The sequence below is a fragment of the Pelophylax lessonae genome, assembly GCF_965119305.1.
Source record: "Pelophylax lessonae genome assembly, chromosome: 7".
Lineage (NCBI taxonomy): Eukaryota > Metazoa > Chordata > Amphibia > Anura > Ranidae > Pelophylax > Pelophylax lessonae.
The window spans coordinates 163,057,121-163,075,741 of record NC_138774.1 but is presented as its reverse complement, the minus strand read 5'-3'; the positions used below and the strand labels follow the sequence as shown (position 1 = coordinate 163,075,741).

The 18,621-nt window shown below is 40.6% G+C and overlaps 1 protein-coding gene across 1 annotated transcript in view; it reads left to right on the top strand.

Moving 5' to 3' along the window:
• Positions 1 to 18,621, top strand: part of SH2D1A (SH2 domain containing 1A) — a gene marked incomplete at its 3' end in the record, with an annotated part of 55,577 nt that overhangs the window by 8,608 nt on the left and 28,348 nt on the right. Inside the window, exons 2-3 of the mRNA XM_082264182.1 lie at positions 8,294 to 8,357; positions 13,538 to 13,667. Of these exons, the coding sequence (XP_082120308.1) occupies positions 8,294 to 8,357; positions 13,538 to 13,667 (194 nt within the window). The remainder of the gene's footprint in view (positions 1 to 8,293; positions 8,358 to 13,537; positions 13,668 to 18,621) is intronic.

The window sequence follows — 18,621 nt, the reverse complement described above, 5'->3', positions numbered from 1 at the left end:
GATTCCGATGAGCCCCCTGCCCGCAGACCCCCACAACCACCGGCCAGGGTTGTGGGGATGAGGCCCTTGTCCCCATCAACATGGGGCAAGGTGCTTTGAGGTGGGGGGTGCAGAGCTCCCCCTGCCCCAAAGCACCAACACCCCCCCATGTTGAGGGCATGTGGCCTGGTATGGTCCAGGGGGGGTGGGGCCACTCATTCGTCCCCTCCCCCTTCCTGCCCTATCGGGCTGCGTGCTCGGATAAGGGTCTGGTATGGATTATTGGGGGGACCCCATGCCGTTTTTTAGGCGTGGGGCTACCCTCAAATTCCATACCAGACCCTAAGGGCCTGGTTTGGAACCTGGTGGGGACCCCCACACAGTTTTTTTCCCATTTTTGACATGGAGTTCCCCCTCAAGATTCTCACAGCGCAAGTTGCGCCGCAAGTCGGATCATCCTTCCATAGGGAACCATTGATTTTGAATGGAAGAAAAAAAAACGTATAACGTGGCTGAACGTACTTCATCACGTTCGGTCGTGTTCGGCCCCGTTTTTGCGTTTGAAACGCCGGGAAACACACTTTCGAACGCAAATAATTGCGTTCCAAAAAACGTCCCTGAACTCAACTGCCTGCAAATGACTGTAAACGACCCTGTGTACATGGGCAGATAAGATAACATGCTGGTGGGTTCAGCGGCTTCGGAAAAAAACGCCCGACTGCTCCTAAATGGCCATTTACAACGTTCCGTGTACATGGAGCCTTAAGGCCCGTACACACGAGTCGAAATTCCGCCGGGAATTTTCTTCCGACGACCAATCTGCCGATTTTTGGCTTGTTAGTATGATGCTTCCGACAACCGACTCTGAGTTTTCGGCCGAAAAAAATCTGGTGTGCACGCTATAAAATTTTTGTCCTCCGTCAAAACACGTCCGATTTTCGTGCAGTCAGTACAGATTTCAACAGGGAAAAATCTTATGAGCAAGACTGGGCATGCTCAGAGAAGAAAGAACACAAAGAAAGCAAACCAACACATGACATCACTTCTGAAGTAGAATTTTGTCGGGCGGGAAAATTCGTGTGCAGTCTAGGCGCATTTCAACCAACAAAACACCACTCTGGACAAAAGATGGACGACCGGTCGGCGGAAATTCGTTGCATGTGTACTAGGCTTAACTGTATGAAATGTTGCCAGCTAAAAGTTTATTGTAATGGTAAACATTAAGAAAAATATATCTGATTAACTTGGAAGTTTATAATGCAATATTTGTTTACTTGCTAAGAAGTCTTAAAACCAGGGCTTTTTTTTCTCAGAGAAAAGGTTCAGGAACTCCCTTTTCTAAGTTACTCTGTGTCTCCGCCCCCTACCCACCTTCGAGCACTAACCCTTGGTTCCACCTCTGAGCACCGACACTTGGATCCACCCCATTCCCAGCTTCCAGTACAGCCCCTTTTAGAGAATATAGAGCCAAGTATAATTTTGTAGTGGAATGTATGGAATTTGGTTATGATAACAAGAAAAGCAATAAAATTGACCCCCCACAGCCATCAGCAATATACCCCCCCAGCAGCAATAGACCCCCAGCAGCAGCAAAAGATCTCCCAGCAGCCAGCATCAATAGGCTCTCTAGCAGCCAGCAACAGTAGACCCCCTCCCCAAACAGTAGATCCCTTCCAGCAACAATTAACCCACAGTATCAAAAGATCCTCCACCAGCAACAATAGATTGCCATCCAAAAATAGATCCCCTCCAGCATCAATAGATCCAGCATCAGTAGACCCTCCAGCACCCCTTGCCATGGCATACATTCAGTGCTAGAGGTGCCGGAACTGCGTTCCCCCGCGTTCCCGCTGAAAAAAAGCCCTGCTTAAAACTAACAGCAGCATGTGGCTTTAGGCCCTGTTCACACCTGAGCGTATTTTAGCTCGTAAAACGACCATCTCTGAAGTCTCAAAACGCCCAACAGGCAAAATCCCATTCATGTGGCCCCTGTTCACATCTGAGCGTTTTGTCACCTGAAGCAAAAAGCCTGAAGCTCAAAAAAGTACCTGAGCTTCTTTTTTGGCAGATTACAGGCGTTTTTGTTAGATGTCAATGCCTGCCTACAAAAACGCCTGAAAAAAAGCCAGAAAAAACGCCTGAATAAAGCCAGAAAAAAAGCCCCAAAAAAAGCCTGAAAAAGATATGCTCAGGTGTGAATGGAGCCTTAATGTACTGTACAATATAATTATTATAATGATTATGTTCTGTTACAACTATCTACACAAAATCCTTATCTGGCTGTTTATTTAGGCAAAACTGGACATTAAATATTTGAATCAGTGGGAAAACAGAAGTACAATAAAACCTTGGATTGCGAGCCTAATTCGTTCTGGAAACATGCTTGTAATTCAAAGCACTCTTATATCAAAGCCGATTTCCTCATACGAAATAACGGAAACTCAGATGATTCGTTTCACAACCATTTCTTCATAAGTCCTTCAGTTTATAGTCCATACAAAAAGATTATAGCAGTGTGATAGGCTTTGTAACCATAAAATGTCCATCCACAAATGGCGGTATTAGAAGCAAAATCCAGCAGGAGCTACAGAGTATAAAAGAGAAGAAAGGTGCCTCTATTGCCTCGTACACACGTTCAGATAATGGTACGACTTAGTCCCCGTTCACACTGGGGCGACCTGTGAGGCGACCTGGTCGCCTCACAGGTCGCCGTAGGTCGCCTCCCATAGGGAAGCTGCGGACCCGTTCTAATAGGAGCGACACAAGTCGCTCCGACTTAGAAAAAGGGTCCGGAGCTTCTTTGGGGCGACCTGGAGGCGACCGTCATAGACTTCGATGTTATGAAGTCCGTGCCGGCCGCTCAGAGGTCGCAGGGCGAGCAGTGCGCCGCGACCTCGGAGGTCGCCCCGGGAAGTAGCGTCGCTGCTATGTGAACGGGGCCTTATCGTTCGCATTTTGTTGCATGATATTAATATCGAAATAAACAATGCGTACTTGTGGAAAAAATCCCTGGTTATGTAACTAGGTATCGAATAGTGCAAAACAAAAACAATGGCAGCCATGCTTTTTCTGGGTTATATTCGTGTTTCCTATCATGCGTGGTCTTTGTCTGTCGATTTTTAGTGGACGCATACTGTACTAATTAAACTATTGTCGTTCGCTAGGCTATCGTACGACAGAAGTTTTCGTGTTGGTCCCTTCAGATTTTGTTAGACGAACTGTCGTGATCGGCTGTGGAAAGCTATGTATTAACAATCAGATTATAGTGCGATCAAGTCGAAAGCGATTTTTTTTTTTTTGTATGATTATCTGAACGTGTCTACGAGGCATAAGTGTAGCAATATGGTCACATTTAATGAAGGTTCAACATTTAGCAACTCACATGGTTGATAATAAAAAGCGGCACATCTAGGTATGCAGGCATTCGGGGTAAAGCTGTCCACATATACCATGCTCCTCACCGCCAATCATGACCAGGAAGACTACCCTGCAGAAGAGCAATCTGAAAGCGAGGCTTGAAGCACTCATGAAGTGTAGCATGGAAGGGATGATGTTGATGGCGGTGTGGAGGACGATCTGTGTGGACAGCTTTACCCCAGATGCCTGCATACTTAGATGTGCCCCTTTAATCATTAACCATATGAGTTGCTAACTTTATTAAATGTAACCATTTTGCTACACTTAGAGGCGCCTTTCTTCTCTTTTATACTCAGTTGTGACGTAATGCTACTTGTATATCATGACAGTGCTTGTTTATCAAGTCAAAACTTATAAAAAAAATTTGCTGGTCTTGCAAAATGCTCTCAAACCAAGTTACTCTCAATCAAAAATGTTACTGTACTGTAATACCATGCAAATATATAAACTGTCATGTGTGACCTAATTTTCCTTCCTGGTTATTCAGTATCTCTCTCAATGAACACTAACTATCCACATACCCAGACCATTGACTGGTAAATTTGTTTTATCATGGCTCATATTTGGTATATATTTTAGCTTTTCTTGCATGTCTCACTGAACAGAAGCCAATTATATACTTAGGTAGTACAAAAACAAGTTATTTCTGTAAATTATGTACAGGTGTTAGAGTTAACAAAGTTTTAACTTGATTCTAAAAGCACGAAACAGAAGTGTGGCAAGTTTTTTTTTTTTTTTTTTTTTTGTGTCTGCAAAGTAAACACATTTTTAAAGTCACAAAAAAGTACACAATTAAGAGCATGAGTGAATTTAAAATTGGCAAAGGTATTCAGGTCTGATTCTCTGGTTTGTACTAGGTGAACGTCTCTAGTGGATGTGCAAGCTTTGAAGTGGTGGTGTAAATTGTGCTTCAGAATAGGTAAAGCAGTTCAGTTGAGATAAGATCAGTTCCGTTAGCAGAAAAGAGTTGGAAATAACATGTCGGAGTATGCAGAATGTACCACTTTACCAGGTACTAACCCTTGAAGTTCCAGAGCTAGGCAAATGAGCTTAAAATAAACATGTGCCTAAATCATACACACTAAAATATTTACATATTCTGAACATGCAGTAAAAGTATTTTTAAATAAAAAGCCCATGTTTATCTCCGTATCAATAAATATTGTGAAGTAATTAATTTTTAAACTTCACAACATAGGCATTAAAATCTTAGCTTTTTTATATGAATAGATTCACATTAAAACAGTTAGGGAAATCAGGGATGGCTTGTTTAAAGTACTTTTACTGCCTATTAAGAATATGTAAATAGTTTGTTGTCCAAAGACTGTCCACATTTACCCTTTAATTTAAATTGATTGTAAAGGTAAAAATGTTTAAAAACAAAAATAAACATGTCTATACTTACCTGCTCAATGCAATAGAATCTCCTCTTTTTGGGGCCCCTGGTCTCTGCCCAGTACCTCCATAGGAAGCCACTTCCCATGTGGGCACTCGTGTGTGTTTGTGCCCGAGACTTGGCCCCACCCCCACACCTTCATCACTGGCTTTGATTGACAGCACTGGGTCATCACTCCCGGTGCCCCAACAAAGCCAACAGGACCCAAAAATGATGGGAGAGAAGAACTGCAGATGTGCACAGTGTTGGATCGACTGAGGGATCGGGTAAGTAAAAGGGAGGCTGAAGGGGGGGGTTGCTGATGCCTAAACATTTTTTATCTAAATGCAAAAAATGTTTAGGCTTTAGAAACTATACACTATGCACACACACACACACACATATATATATATATATATATATATATATATATATATATATATATATATATATATATACAGTATATTGTCAAAAGTATTGGGACACCTGCCTTTACACACATGAACTTTAATGGCATCCAGTCTTAGTCCATAGGGTTCAATAGTGAGTTTGCCCACCCATTGCAACTACAAAAGCTTCAACTCTTCTGAGAAGGATGTCCACAAAGATTAGGAGTGTGTCTATGGGAATGTTTGACCATTCTTCCAGAAGTGTATTTGTGAGGTCAGGCACTGATGTTGGGATGAGAAGGCCTGGCTCCCAGTCCCTGCTCTAATTCATCCCAAAGGTGTTCTATTGGGTTGAGGTCAGGACTCTGTGTAGGCCAGTCAAGCTCCTCCACCCCACATTCGCTCCTCCATGTCTTTACGGACCTTGCTTTTTGCACTGGTGCATAGTCATGTTGGATCAGAAAGGGCCCATCCCCAAACATTTCTCACAAAGTTGGGAGCATAGAAATTGTCCAAAGTGTCTTGGTATGCTGACGCGCTAGGAATTCCCTTCACTGGAACTAAGGGGCCAAGCCCAACCCCTGAAGAAAGAAAACCCCACACCATAATCCCCCCTCAAACAAATGATTTGGACCAGTGCTAAAAAGCCATAAAGGTCCATAAAGACACGAATGAGCGAGTTTGGGGTGGAGGAACTTGACTAGCCTACACAGAGTGGAGGTTGCGAGCCAGGCCTTCTCATCTAACATCAGTGCCTGACCTCACAAATGCACTTCTGGAAGAATGGTCAAACATTCCCATATACACACTCCTAAACCTTGTGGACAGCCTTCCCAGAAGAGTTAAAGCTTTTATAGCTGCAAAGAGTGGGCCAACTCAATATTAAACCTTACGGACTAGGACTGAGATGCCATTAAAGTTCATGTGTGTGCAAAGGCAGAAGTCCCAATACTTTTGACAATATAGTGTATGTATATATATATATTCGTGCTCAAGAGAATTAAAGGAACACTTTTTAATCAGAGTATAGCATCAAGTCACTTATTAACAACAGGTGCACTAGATGGGCAACAACGAGACAACCTCCAAAACAGGAATGGTTTTACAGGTGTAGGCCACTGATATTTTTTCCCTACTCATCTTTTTTGACTATTTTTCACTGGTTTTGCATTTGGCTAAGGTCAGTGTCACTACTGGTAGCATGAGGCGATACCTGGACCCTATAGAGGTTGCACGAGCAAGCCAAGTCCTCCAAGATGGCACAACATATTCCATTGACAGAAGGATTGCTGTGTCTCCCAGCACAGTCTCAACAGCATTGAGGAGATTACAGGAGACAGGCACTTACTCTAGGAAAGCTGGACAGGGCCTTAGAAGGTCCCTAACCTATCAGCAGGACCGGTATCTGCTCCTTTGTGCAAAGAGGGAAAAGGATGAGCCCTGCCAGAGCCCTTCAAAATGACCTCCAGCAGGCAACTGATATGAATGTCTATGACCAAACAATCAGAAATAGAGGTCATAAGGGTGGCCTGAGAGCCTGACATTCTCTAGTGGGCTCTGTGCCTACTGCACGGCACTGTGGAGCTCGATTGGCATTTGCCAATAAACAACAGAATTGGCAGCTTTGCCGCTGGCGCCCTGTGCTTTTCACAAATGAGAGCAGGTTCACCCTGAGCACATGTGACAGACATGAAAGGGTCTGGAGAAGCCGTGGAGAACGTTATGCTACCTGTAACATCGTTCAGCATGATCGGTTTGGTGGTGGGTCAGTGATGGTCTGGGGAGGTATAACAATGGAGGGACACACAGACCTCTAAGGTCTAGAAAATGGCACCCAGACTGCCATTAGGTATCAAGATGAAATCCTTGGACCCATTATCAGACCCTATGCTAGTTCAGTGGGTCCTGGGTTCCTCCTGGTGCATGACAATGCCCAGCCTCATTTGGCAAGCAGCCAGTTCCTGGAGGATGAAGGAATTGATACCATTGAATGGCCCCCACACTCGCCTGACCTAAACCCAATAGAACACTTCTGGGACATTTGTTTGGGTCCATTCGACGCTGCCAGGTTGCACCTCAGTCTGTTCAGGAGCTCAGTGATGCCCTGGTCCAGATCTGGGAGGAAATACCCCCGGACACCACCAGTTGTCTCAATAGGAGTGTGCCCCAGCATTGTCTGGCATGCATACAAGCACGTGGGGGCCATACAAACTACTGAGTACCATTTTAAGTTGCTTTAATGAAATTTCAGCAAAATGGACTATCCTGCTGCATCATTTTTTCACTTTGATTTTTGGGGTATCTTGGAATTCAGCCCTCTGTAGATTGATAATCTTTATTTCCATCAAACAAAGTGGCATCCTCTCCTTCCTAACAAATTACCCAGTTCAAATCAGTATAGATATCCAGCATTATATTTTTTCCCATTCAGATCTGATGTGTGTTCAAATTGTAACTTTAATTTTTTGAGCAGTATATATATATATATACACACACTGTTGTTTCATAGTTTTAGATTCACGTATCAAAACCATGAATAAAGAATCACACCATTTTTTATGTTGTTGTTATAAAGGAAATCTCAATATAAAGTCTAAATAACAATAATAGAAAAGCAGTAGAGGTAAAAAATAAAGTGCTTATTGATTAAAATTTCTATCATATACAGGGGTTGATTTACTAAAAACTAGAGAGGGCAAAATCTGGTGCAGCCATGTATGGTTGCCAATGAAGTGCTTGGCTGGGGTAGGAATTTTAAGGGTTTATTACTACTTATATGGAATCACTTGCACTTCACTCAGACTTTCATGTAGGGGACTTTGTACAACAGAAAGGTTTTTTTTTAAATACCCAGAGAGTGATGGATGTTTTTGGGTATGTTGTTACCTTTAACTTCATTCATGGTTTAGGCTGAGGGAAGTAAAAAGGATTGCTGATTTTTTTTTACAAGCAATATGTGTATTATAGTGCTGCAGTAATGCATTTCAGAGTTAAGAATATTGGATGTCAGTAAGCAATGATTTTGAACTGATTAATATGTTGTTTATTAAATAAACCATATCGTTTTTTTTTTTTTTTTGAAGCTTCATAATAACAGAACTTGGTCCACATTTTTTATTTTTATTTTTTGCAGGCACAAGGATATAGTTTATACCTACAGAGTGTCTCAAACAACAACTGGCTCCTGGTCAGCGGAGGTATGGATTCTAATCAATTCAGAAGATTTTGTCAGTAAATATTTAAGGGCCAGCCAATTAAAGTACAATTTGTATGTATGTAAAGAAGGAATTTTTACCTTTCAAGCATATACAATATATAATCTTCATATTTCTAGCATGAAAAGAAGAAAGCGTGTTTTTCAGGTATTACAAATGCTCAAACCACATCCATGTCCTTTCATTTACCCTAATATACTATTATAAATAGAAAGAAAGGTGCTTTTCAAGTCTTTGTCATGTGTTTTTGTGACTTTTAATATCAAAGCACACATCTTATTCTGACACAGGCATTAAAATCCATTACAAAGCTTCATCCATGTCAGTTGTTTTGGCAAGCTTCACCCGAACAGGCTCTAGCTGCCTTTATGAAGCTGATGAGAAAAATATTTTGTATGTTTTTGTATTAACATTTATTAATTGCTGAACCCCGAATCTCTGCCCCTTCATGCTCTGCTCTGTCTTTTTCTAAAATAGTAATGTTAAAAGGAATAAAACTGCACCACTTGGACATATATCTGGCGAAGGTTTATGAACTGCTCCAGGCCTCCTGCCAACATTACATTGCATTCATGTGAAGTACTAAAAAAGATACTATGTCTTCTCTGTAGGCTAAAAAAGTATGTTTAAATTGTGTGTACAGCTAAAAATGTATTTTTAGCTTTGGATAAAGAGGAAATGTTAGAACCTCTGGCATGGCTTTCTTAAAGCTGCCACCAAAACAGGAGAGAAAAGGAAATCTTCCAATACCGTCGTGTCCTGGAGGCCACTATCTAAGAGAGGATTCCCCTTGCTTTATTTTCTGCCCCTGAGACAGGAACTAATAGGGAACAGACAGCATACAAATACTGACAGTGGATTTAAAGGGTAACTCTTTACTGTACTTTAGTGAAATATAAATTACAGCAAATATAAAATAATATAGCATATACAATTGCTAAACAAGCCATAATGTAATGTTATTAAAGATTACTTTTCCTTTTCAACCTGCAGCCACTATAATTTTCTGTAAAATCCAATGCAATATGGTGACCTGCAGGCCTTCTGCACATAGTTGGTGTACAGAACGTCCCCAGAACTGTCATTCCCTGGTTGTGTGATTGACTTACTGGGGTTAATTTACTAAAACTGGCGCTGCTCTGCATAAAAACCAAGATTCCAGGTTTTTTTTTCGTCAAAGCTTTATTGGACAAGCTAAAGTTAGAAGAGCTACCTACCTAGCACAGCTGCACCAGATTGTTCACTCTCCAGTTTTAGTAATAGTAAATCCACCCTACTGATTTTCCCAGAAGTCTGCACTAAGCTACAAGGCAAACTTTAGGCATCTTCTGCAATACAAATTCTATTTTTGGTGAGAAACTCCCTAAGGGTTAATTACTTCTAAAGGAATGCAGGCACTGCAACTTTCCTTATTAGAAGACTGCAAGTGCGCCAGCGGATTAGATTGAACGTAGTACACTTCTATTCAGGAACTGAAATAGACACTTCCATTCAGGAATCAGACTTCCAAGGACATAGTGGAACAAACAGCTTTTTCTTAAGAAAAACTTTGCTACCCAGTTTAGTAAAATCCTTCAAGGTACATACACATCATTCAGAGGGGATTGGTTTTTTTTTTTTTTTTTTACAAAAAAGTGGAGTTACTCTTTAACTATCTTCTCCTTTATTCAAAAATAAAAGAAAACGGTTTAGGTCTTATCTATACTTTAACCACTTAAGCCCCGGAGGATTTGGCTGCTAAACGACCAGGGGGTATTTTGCGATTCGGCACTGCGTGACTTTAACGGACAATTGCGCGGTCGTGCGACGCTCTACCTAAACAAATTTGACGTCCTTTTTTTCCCACAAACAGAGCTTTCTTTTGGTGGGTTTTGATCACCTGTACAGTTTTTACTTTTTGCGCTATAAACAAAAAACCATATTTTTCACATTTTTTTATATGAAATTCCCCCCAAAAAAATTTAAAAATCTAAATTTTTTAACATTTTCGGCAAATTTGTTTTATGCTACATATGTTTGGTAAAAAAAATTGCAAAAAGCATATTTTTATTAGTTTGCGCAAAAGTTATCACGTTTACTAACAAAGGGAAAGATTTTTGTCATTTTTGTTGTTTTTTTTTAACGCGTAATGGCGGCGATCTGCGATTTTTTTGCGGTACTGCGACATTGCGGTGGACAGATCGGACCCTTGACTGACATTTTTGACACTTTTGGGGTTACCAGTGACATTTCTACAGTAATCAGTGCTATAAATATGCACTGTTACTGTAAAAATACATTGGTAGTGAAGGGGTTAACTTTATTTGAGAGGGAGGGGCTGTGTGTGTCCCTAGGGGCGTGATTCTTACTGTGATTGGCTGTGACTTGAGGTGTAAGGACACTGATCAACGGTTCTACATAGTAGAACCGTGTGATCAGTGTTTTTACACCGAGGAGAATGACAGGCGGCTTGTTTACACAAGCTGCCTGACTTTCTCCCTCTCCCCCAACGATCGCCGAGTGACCGGCGGACATCGGGTCCGCCGGTCACACGCGCGGGGGGGTCCGTGACCGCGCGGGAGCGCGCCTCCGGCGGCGCGCGCTCGCTCCCCTCCGGCGGCGCGCGCTCGCTCCCCTCCAGCGGCGCGCGCTTGCTCTCCAGACCCTCCCAGGCTAGTGACGTTAATTAACGTCACTTTGCCTGTGAGGGGCTGACCGCCGCAGTAAATTTACTTGCGGCGGTCGGCAAGCGGTTACAGCATATGAAAACCCAAAAGCAAAAATGTATTATATTGCATCTTTCCAATCCTCAGATGTGGTGGCTGCATTTATTTTCTATTTTTAGGCTTTTTTTTCTATCTTTTCAGCTAGTAACCCTGCCAGTAAGTCTTTTATTTTTCAATTTCATTTAACAGACCAAGCTGCGAAGCAAAAGTATCAGTTAGGGGGTTGAGACAAACCATTTACCACTGACAGGAGTGCTTATAATGGTCAGTTTCTATTTATTTATGTAAACCTTTTATCACAAAGGAAAAAAATGTTGCAGTAACTGCTTAAAAAGTGTTAGCTGAGGTTCGGCAATAATTTGTTGTTTGATCCATCTAGATCTGCTAGTCTAAAGCTGGATACACACTATCCAACTTTTGTGGTTAGATTTCCTTCAGATTTACCTTTTCTATGTAGTGCAAGGGCCTGCCAGATTGCATACAAATTGAAAGTGTTTAGGTTTGATAAGTCTAAAGGAAAAAGTCTTCAGAAAATCTTATAGTGTGTATGGCCCATAACACTACCCTCTACCAGAATAAAATCACTGCTGTCTATAATGGCTTCATTGCACCTTCATAGAGTGGAGACACCCCAAAGACAAGAAGTGGGTCACTGGATGGATCACAAAGTGAAAATAAAGGAAAAAAAGAAAAAAAAAAAGAAAACCAATGCAGCCACCACACTTATAGATTGGTAGGCTGCAATAGATTACATGTGTGTTTCAGGGTTTACATGCTTCATAACATGGTAACATTTATTTATACACCACCAATTAAAAAAAAAATAACTGTGTCTGGACTTTCTCTTTACTTTTCATTGCACAATAGCATTCAGAGGTTTCCTTTCCCTTCTGCTCATAGTTCTCCACTGATATGATTAGTCTGCACCTGTTTGCATTATTTGCTTGTAATGGCCCTATTCACATAATTACTGTGATGCAAACGGCACTAAAAATTAAATATAAGCAGAAAATATTGTGAAGCTAGAGACGTCTATTTTTTGAGTCACGACTGTCAATTTCCTAATTCAGTAAAATAATTAGCCTTCTTTCCTGAGGCACACCTGCCGAAGGGTCTTAACTATGCTGTTGGCATTACACTGCTGGGCCCTCCCTATGTTGCCTAAGGGTTCGTACTGCTTCTTTCTTTCTACACATTGAAATTTATTGTACTCAACTTTTTAAGATTTGATGTATACGCACTTTACTTGTGATGTTATTTGCACGGTGTGCCAAAGTTTTACACTGTTTTTCACTGTTTCTGACTTTCTAAATAAACATATTTGAAAAAAAATAATTAAGCAGTTTTTAGTAAAAAGCTTGAATTTTAATGTATAGAAAGGTGTGTGTAATTCTAGTAATTTGCCTTTAGTAGCACAATGGAGTTGGTTTACTAAAGGCAAATAGATTGCGCACTGAGCAGTTACACTCTTTTTACCCAGAGATTAAAGAATGTGGTAAAAAGCTGGACTTTGTAAAGAATACCCAATCAGGAAAAAAAATGTACATGATTGGAGGATGAAAATTAGCAGAGTTCATTAAGTTTTGGGGAAAATAAGTGCAACTGGACTTCCCAAAGGGATTTTAACAAATCAACCCCGAAGTGTTCACTCAGTTTCTAGTCATGGTCAGCTGTTGAGTCTATGAGGTTAACATGCAAATGAAGTAGAATATTATTCATTGAAAAAAACTCAGCAAGTAAACACAATGAAGCTATATTCACTCATGGAAGCATTTCTAGGAGAATAAAAAAAAGGGAATTTGGCTTACACGTGATTGGATGATTGAAACAATCAAAGTTTCACCTTGCTCACTACGTGAAAATTCTCTACTTATGTATTTAATCAGTGCCCCCCCCTATGAATCTATTATCAGAAGCAGTAACATTCCCATTGTCATTCACTTTGTCGTATTGCTGTCCTTCACTATAAAAGGTGCAAGAACTGAAGAGAACTTGTCTTCAAATCATGTTAGTGCACTGGGTAGACGAATGTTATTTCGCCAGCTGGAAACTGGCGCAGGATATTGTAGACAGTGATAGAAATGATAAGAAAAACGACTTGCTTTTATGTGTCTTTGATGTTTCTACCTTACATTCAACTTACTGACAGGAAACAGTGTAAACAGAGAAAAGAACACATTGACAAAGGTGCTCTTTATTCCATTTACACATCTGACCTGACAAGTACATCTAATAGTTGTGCCACAAAAGTGATTGGCCAGCATCAACCCACTGTGTCCTAAGACTCCAGCATCAGTAAACCCTTTAAATTCTCCAAAGACCAGCCTGTGTGGGGTATAATCCTATTATATGGAATTACTCACTTAACAAATGTCGTAATGAAAAAAATGATATCACATTAAATATGCAGAACAATGTCTTAGATATTGCTAAATATACATGTCTTTTACTCCCTAGGCTGCACCAGGTGTCCCTAAAAGAATGTTTAGAAAGGTTCAGAATCTAATCTGTGCTTACCAGAAGCCAGGTCAAGGAATTGCAACTCATCTGCAACATCCTGTTGAGAGAAAACCGTCAAAGATGAAAGGTAATATACTACAATAGGATGTAATGTAATACTGCACTGGGACAATATAAGACACATCTGAGCTTGTTTCATAGATACGATAGGTACCCCCTCATCTCTAAAAGTGGATATAACTAAGCTTAAAACTGCTCACACCCCTCTTCTAACTCCTAAACAAACTACCCTGTAGTAGGATGATGCATATACTTACCTAATCTCAGGGTGCTCCCTTCTAGTCATGTTATCAGCTCCCAGCGGCTAGAATTAGGGAAGAGGAGGGACATCCGACAACAGATATCCCATAGTAAGCCTATAGGTTATGTCACCGCCCAGGCATTTCATCCATTGTCAGCGCTCTGTCCTCTCCCCTAATACCACTGGAGAGATCATGAAAAGTGGTTGTTGGGCGCTTCTGACCAGGCAAGAGGGAAGGGAGTCCACTGCTGTAGGGGGGGGGGCGCAGGGGATGCTCCAAATTCTTGTTAGGAGACTGTCCTGAATGGCAGGGTACAAGGCAGCACTGGCAGGAAAACTCAGAGGAATCCGCTGGCACAGGTAGAAAGAAAAGAACAGGCGCCACTGTAATTACCCAAACAATTTATTGCACAAAATACATAGTAACTTACACATAGGTAAGCTGCAGTCCGTATCGCAGGTAAGCTGCGATACGGACTGCAGCTTACCTACGTGTAAGTTACTATGGATTTTGTGCAATAAATTGTTTGGCTAATTACAGTGGCACCTGTTCTTTTCTTTCTACTGGAGAGATCATGGGCACAATTCCCTAAGCGATATTTAAGCCCATTCGAGTATGCGTTTTGTGAAAAAAAATGTGTAATTCGCAAAAAAAACCTCTCCTTAAAATCTCAAATGCTTAATTATTACATATAAAGTATGCCCTAAATACCACATGAAACCGTGCAGCAAGTTATCGCAAGCATCTCGCATGAACGTCATCTCCAGCTACCATCTGATAGGATGCTTTCTCAAAAAAGTCAGCCAACAATTTAGTCATGGCTGGTATGGCATGGCTTCTCTGGATTGGCTCAAGGTATCCTATGATCTGGGAATGGTGCCTTGGATAAGCGGAACTTCTGCAGGGTATCAGCATCTGTGAATTTATCCAGCAATGTAAGCTCCTTAAAGCTTTTTTTCTTTAAAAGGACCACTTGAGACGATCTCCACCTCCTCGTCTGCATTACTTTAAGTTCCAGAAGACTGGGTTCAATGGGCTCCATCCTCTTTGCTGTGCCATCTGCCAGCCTCCAGAAACAATTCCTGGCAAAAATCTAGTTGAAACCTGCTCCAGCTTGCACTTTCCTGCCTATTTTTTTTTAAACCAATCACTGGGGGGGGTCTGACCATTTCCATAGTTATCGCATAGTTATCACAAGCCTGGACCAATACTTATCATTAGCGCATGCATTTATTTATTTTCTTCTGTGAAGCGACTTTAATGCCTTTGTATGCAGTATTTAACAAACATTTTTTGTGTTTGTGCTAAATACTGCATACAAGCAATAGTGCATTTACATTTTCATTATTACATGCGTTAAATGGTCGTGTGACTGTCATAACGCATGCGATAACCTTTAGTGAATCGTTTCCCATGTGACCTGACCCCAGTGCTCTGAGAATAGGTAATTATATGCATCATCCTTCTACAGGGTACTTAGTATAGAAGTTAGGGGGTGAGTGCGATTAGCTTTAAGCTAAGTTAGTTTTAGCCTGGAATTCCACTTTAAACATAGTTAAACTAAAGAGGTCTGTGAGGGAAAAGAAAAATGAAAAATACAGTTCAGTCAAATATGTACATCTAGCATGGGAACAAAGCCTTGCTAACAATGTTTTAGCTTTTCATTTAGGTGTTGGTTGGGTGTCCCAGTCTAGCCTAGTCTCTAAAATATTTGGGCTGCTTGTAACCTAAGGTTCTAAGAATACTGTGATTTTGGAGGCCAGGGATCTTCAGATGCACTAATTTACCAAAAAGTCTAATACACTTAATTTTTTTTAAAAAAAGCTATGATTTGCTCCCACTGCATCACACCAGAAGCTGGGAGGTTGAACCTCACATTACTGAATTATGGGGCTGTAATCCCATACTGGGACATTTTAAAAGTCCTGCTCAGTCTAGCAGTTATAAAATTAAATAAATAGAGGGCTTTATACAAGAGATTTGCGTGCAATTTTATTTACATTATTATTACATTTATTCCCATTGTATTTACATAATATACTTAATACTTTGAAGAAACAAACTTTGTTTAACTGTGATACAAAAGTTATACAAAAGTTTATTCAGGGTTGTGACAGCAAGGATGTGAATATTTATGCAATCAAGTACTTTATAAAATATGAATCCCTAAAATTAATCTTCATGGAATTTTAATGGTACCACAACAAAACTTCTTATAAAATTATCTAAATTGTATTCAATCAAATAAAAATATTAAGACCAAAATATCCATGTTTTTGATATTTCATATCTCTTATACACGGGTATCACCCATGGTATACACAAGTTGTTTAACCCCTTGATTATTGTCAAGAAGATGGAAAATGGGGTCTTTACGTTTAACGCCTTTCATAGGTCAATGCCTGCTTCTTCAGGAAAAAAACAAAATTGTCTTCATATCTGTAACTAAAGCAGATAGGTAATATTCTACAGAACGTGACAAAAGTAGTGCAGGGCCTCCAAACACACCTTATACAATCTAGAGTAGTGTACTAAATCAATATTAGACACCGTGTATCAATAGTCACATAACTGATAAACAGGGGTAGATTTGCTAAAAGGGATGCAGCTGTGCAGGGTAGCCAATCAGCTTCTAATTTCAGCTTGTTCAATTTAAGCTTCCAATAAAATCTGGAAGATGATTGGTTTCTTTGCAAAGTTGCACCAGATTTTGCACTCTCCAGTTTTAGTAAATAACCCCAACAGTGTCTACTATAGTTTTTTTACACTACTCTAGACTGTATACTGTGTGTTTGGAGGTGCTGCACTACTTTTGGCACTTTATTTGGGTATTGTATATTTACCTTTTGCATGCTGCCCTTTTTTTCTGGTTTCTCCTTGAGTGCCGACCTCTTTCTTTATTTTTTATGATACATAAAAGAAGAGAAGGAATCTCACAACAAAAGATAGTGTCCACCGAGTACCTATATGATCCCTCTGCAATAAAATGCACAAAATTCTTTATAGTATATATGATCACTACTGATCATCATTAATAGATCTTTTTAGCTGGCACTTTTGTCCCAGCTGTGCCCAGGGGGGCATCCAATACATACAGACAAATCACAGGTGTAATAATAAATTCAATTTCATTTAGTGAGTCTCTAAAATAAGTTCTAACAGTAATTATGGTAGTGGGGGACTCATCTAAAGAGTATATATTTATAAGAGAAATCAAAAATCTCCACCACACTTGAGCATATGTCCTACTATATTAACAGTAATCCTCTGAGTCCATGGGCTTGTACATATATCCCAACTACACCCCTACTCCCAAAACAATGATGGATACTGGCACAAGAGAACAGTCACCAACTGAACCCTAATTTATACTATAGGGCAAACAAAATGCTAAATTATTAGCAGTGGGCTTATATTATATATAGATAACCATATGATCAAATGTTCCCCACAACTATTTACCAATACTGGCACTAGATAAAAACTAATAGAAGGATTATGCACACCTCATATCCTCCATCACATCCTAAAGAATTTTCCTTGTATGTCAATTCTACCAATGGCAGTGTGGCATGTGAGAAACAATCTTGTCGACTTGTATATCCCCCCTATTACCCTGAGACCCCCCCCTCAAAGTGTTTAAAGGGGTTGAAAAGTCAGAAGGTTTTTTATCTTAATGCATTATATGCAGCCCCCCCTCTCCCCCCCGAATACTTTCCTGAGCCCCCCTCTATCCAGCGATGTCCACGAGTGCCTCACTACTCTCTACTGGTTTGCTGAGTCACAGCAGTGGTGCCATTGGCATCAAATAAACTCAGTTAGCCAATCAGGAGAGAGAGAAAGCAGGGCTGAATGGCAGTTCTCTATCGGAATGGACACAGGGAGCTGCAGCTCGGCTCGGGTGCCCCCATAGCAAGCTATTTTCTGTGGTGCCACTCAACAGGAGGGAGGGGTCCAGGAGCTCCAGCCAGTTACCTGATACGAGGAGGATCTGGGCTGCTCTGTGCAAAACCACTGCATACAGCAGGTAAGTATAACATGTTTGTTATTTTAATTGAAAAAAAAAAGAAAAGACTTACAATCACTTTAAGAGTGCCTTTGGGGGGGGGGGGGGGGGTAATAAGGGGATATTTAGGGTGGCAAGCCTATTGCTCACATGCCACACTTCCATTGGTGAAATCAATATATGAGGACAATGCTCAAGGATGTGATGGAGAATATGAGGTATGCGTAAGTGTTCTGTTGGTGCACCTACACTGGCTGGTAAGAATAGAGTAAAAAGGAATGACCGCACTTCCGATGAAATTCAGAAAAAGGAGTGTCTTTATTCCACATCAATCAAATGGCAAATACAGGTACACACTGTGAGTGCAGGACAAAAACGGTAGACGCGTTTCACGACTGAATGTGTCGCTTACTCATTACCAAGTTCACTCTGGATGTGCATCGGCCATATATACACCCCATACACACAGCTGGCAACAATTGGAGTCATCAAGCGATTTGTTCATCCCATCGGTCAGCTGTTGGGAATCTACGGCTAGATTGCACAGACAGAGTGACCCCAACGAAATCCAAATTTAAACACACTTGTGCAGAAAACATTTTCATATATATAAATGTAAATCGAATACAATAGATATCCTAGTGATAAGTGCTAAAGTGAGGGAACAATCAAGAATGAAGGAACCCATATTTAATATTTTAGTGCATTTATCATATATAAAAAATGAAGGTATATATATATTATTAATGTTCACTACTCATAGTTGTCTATGG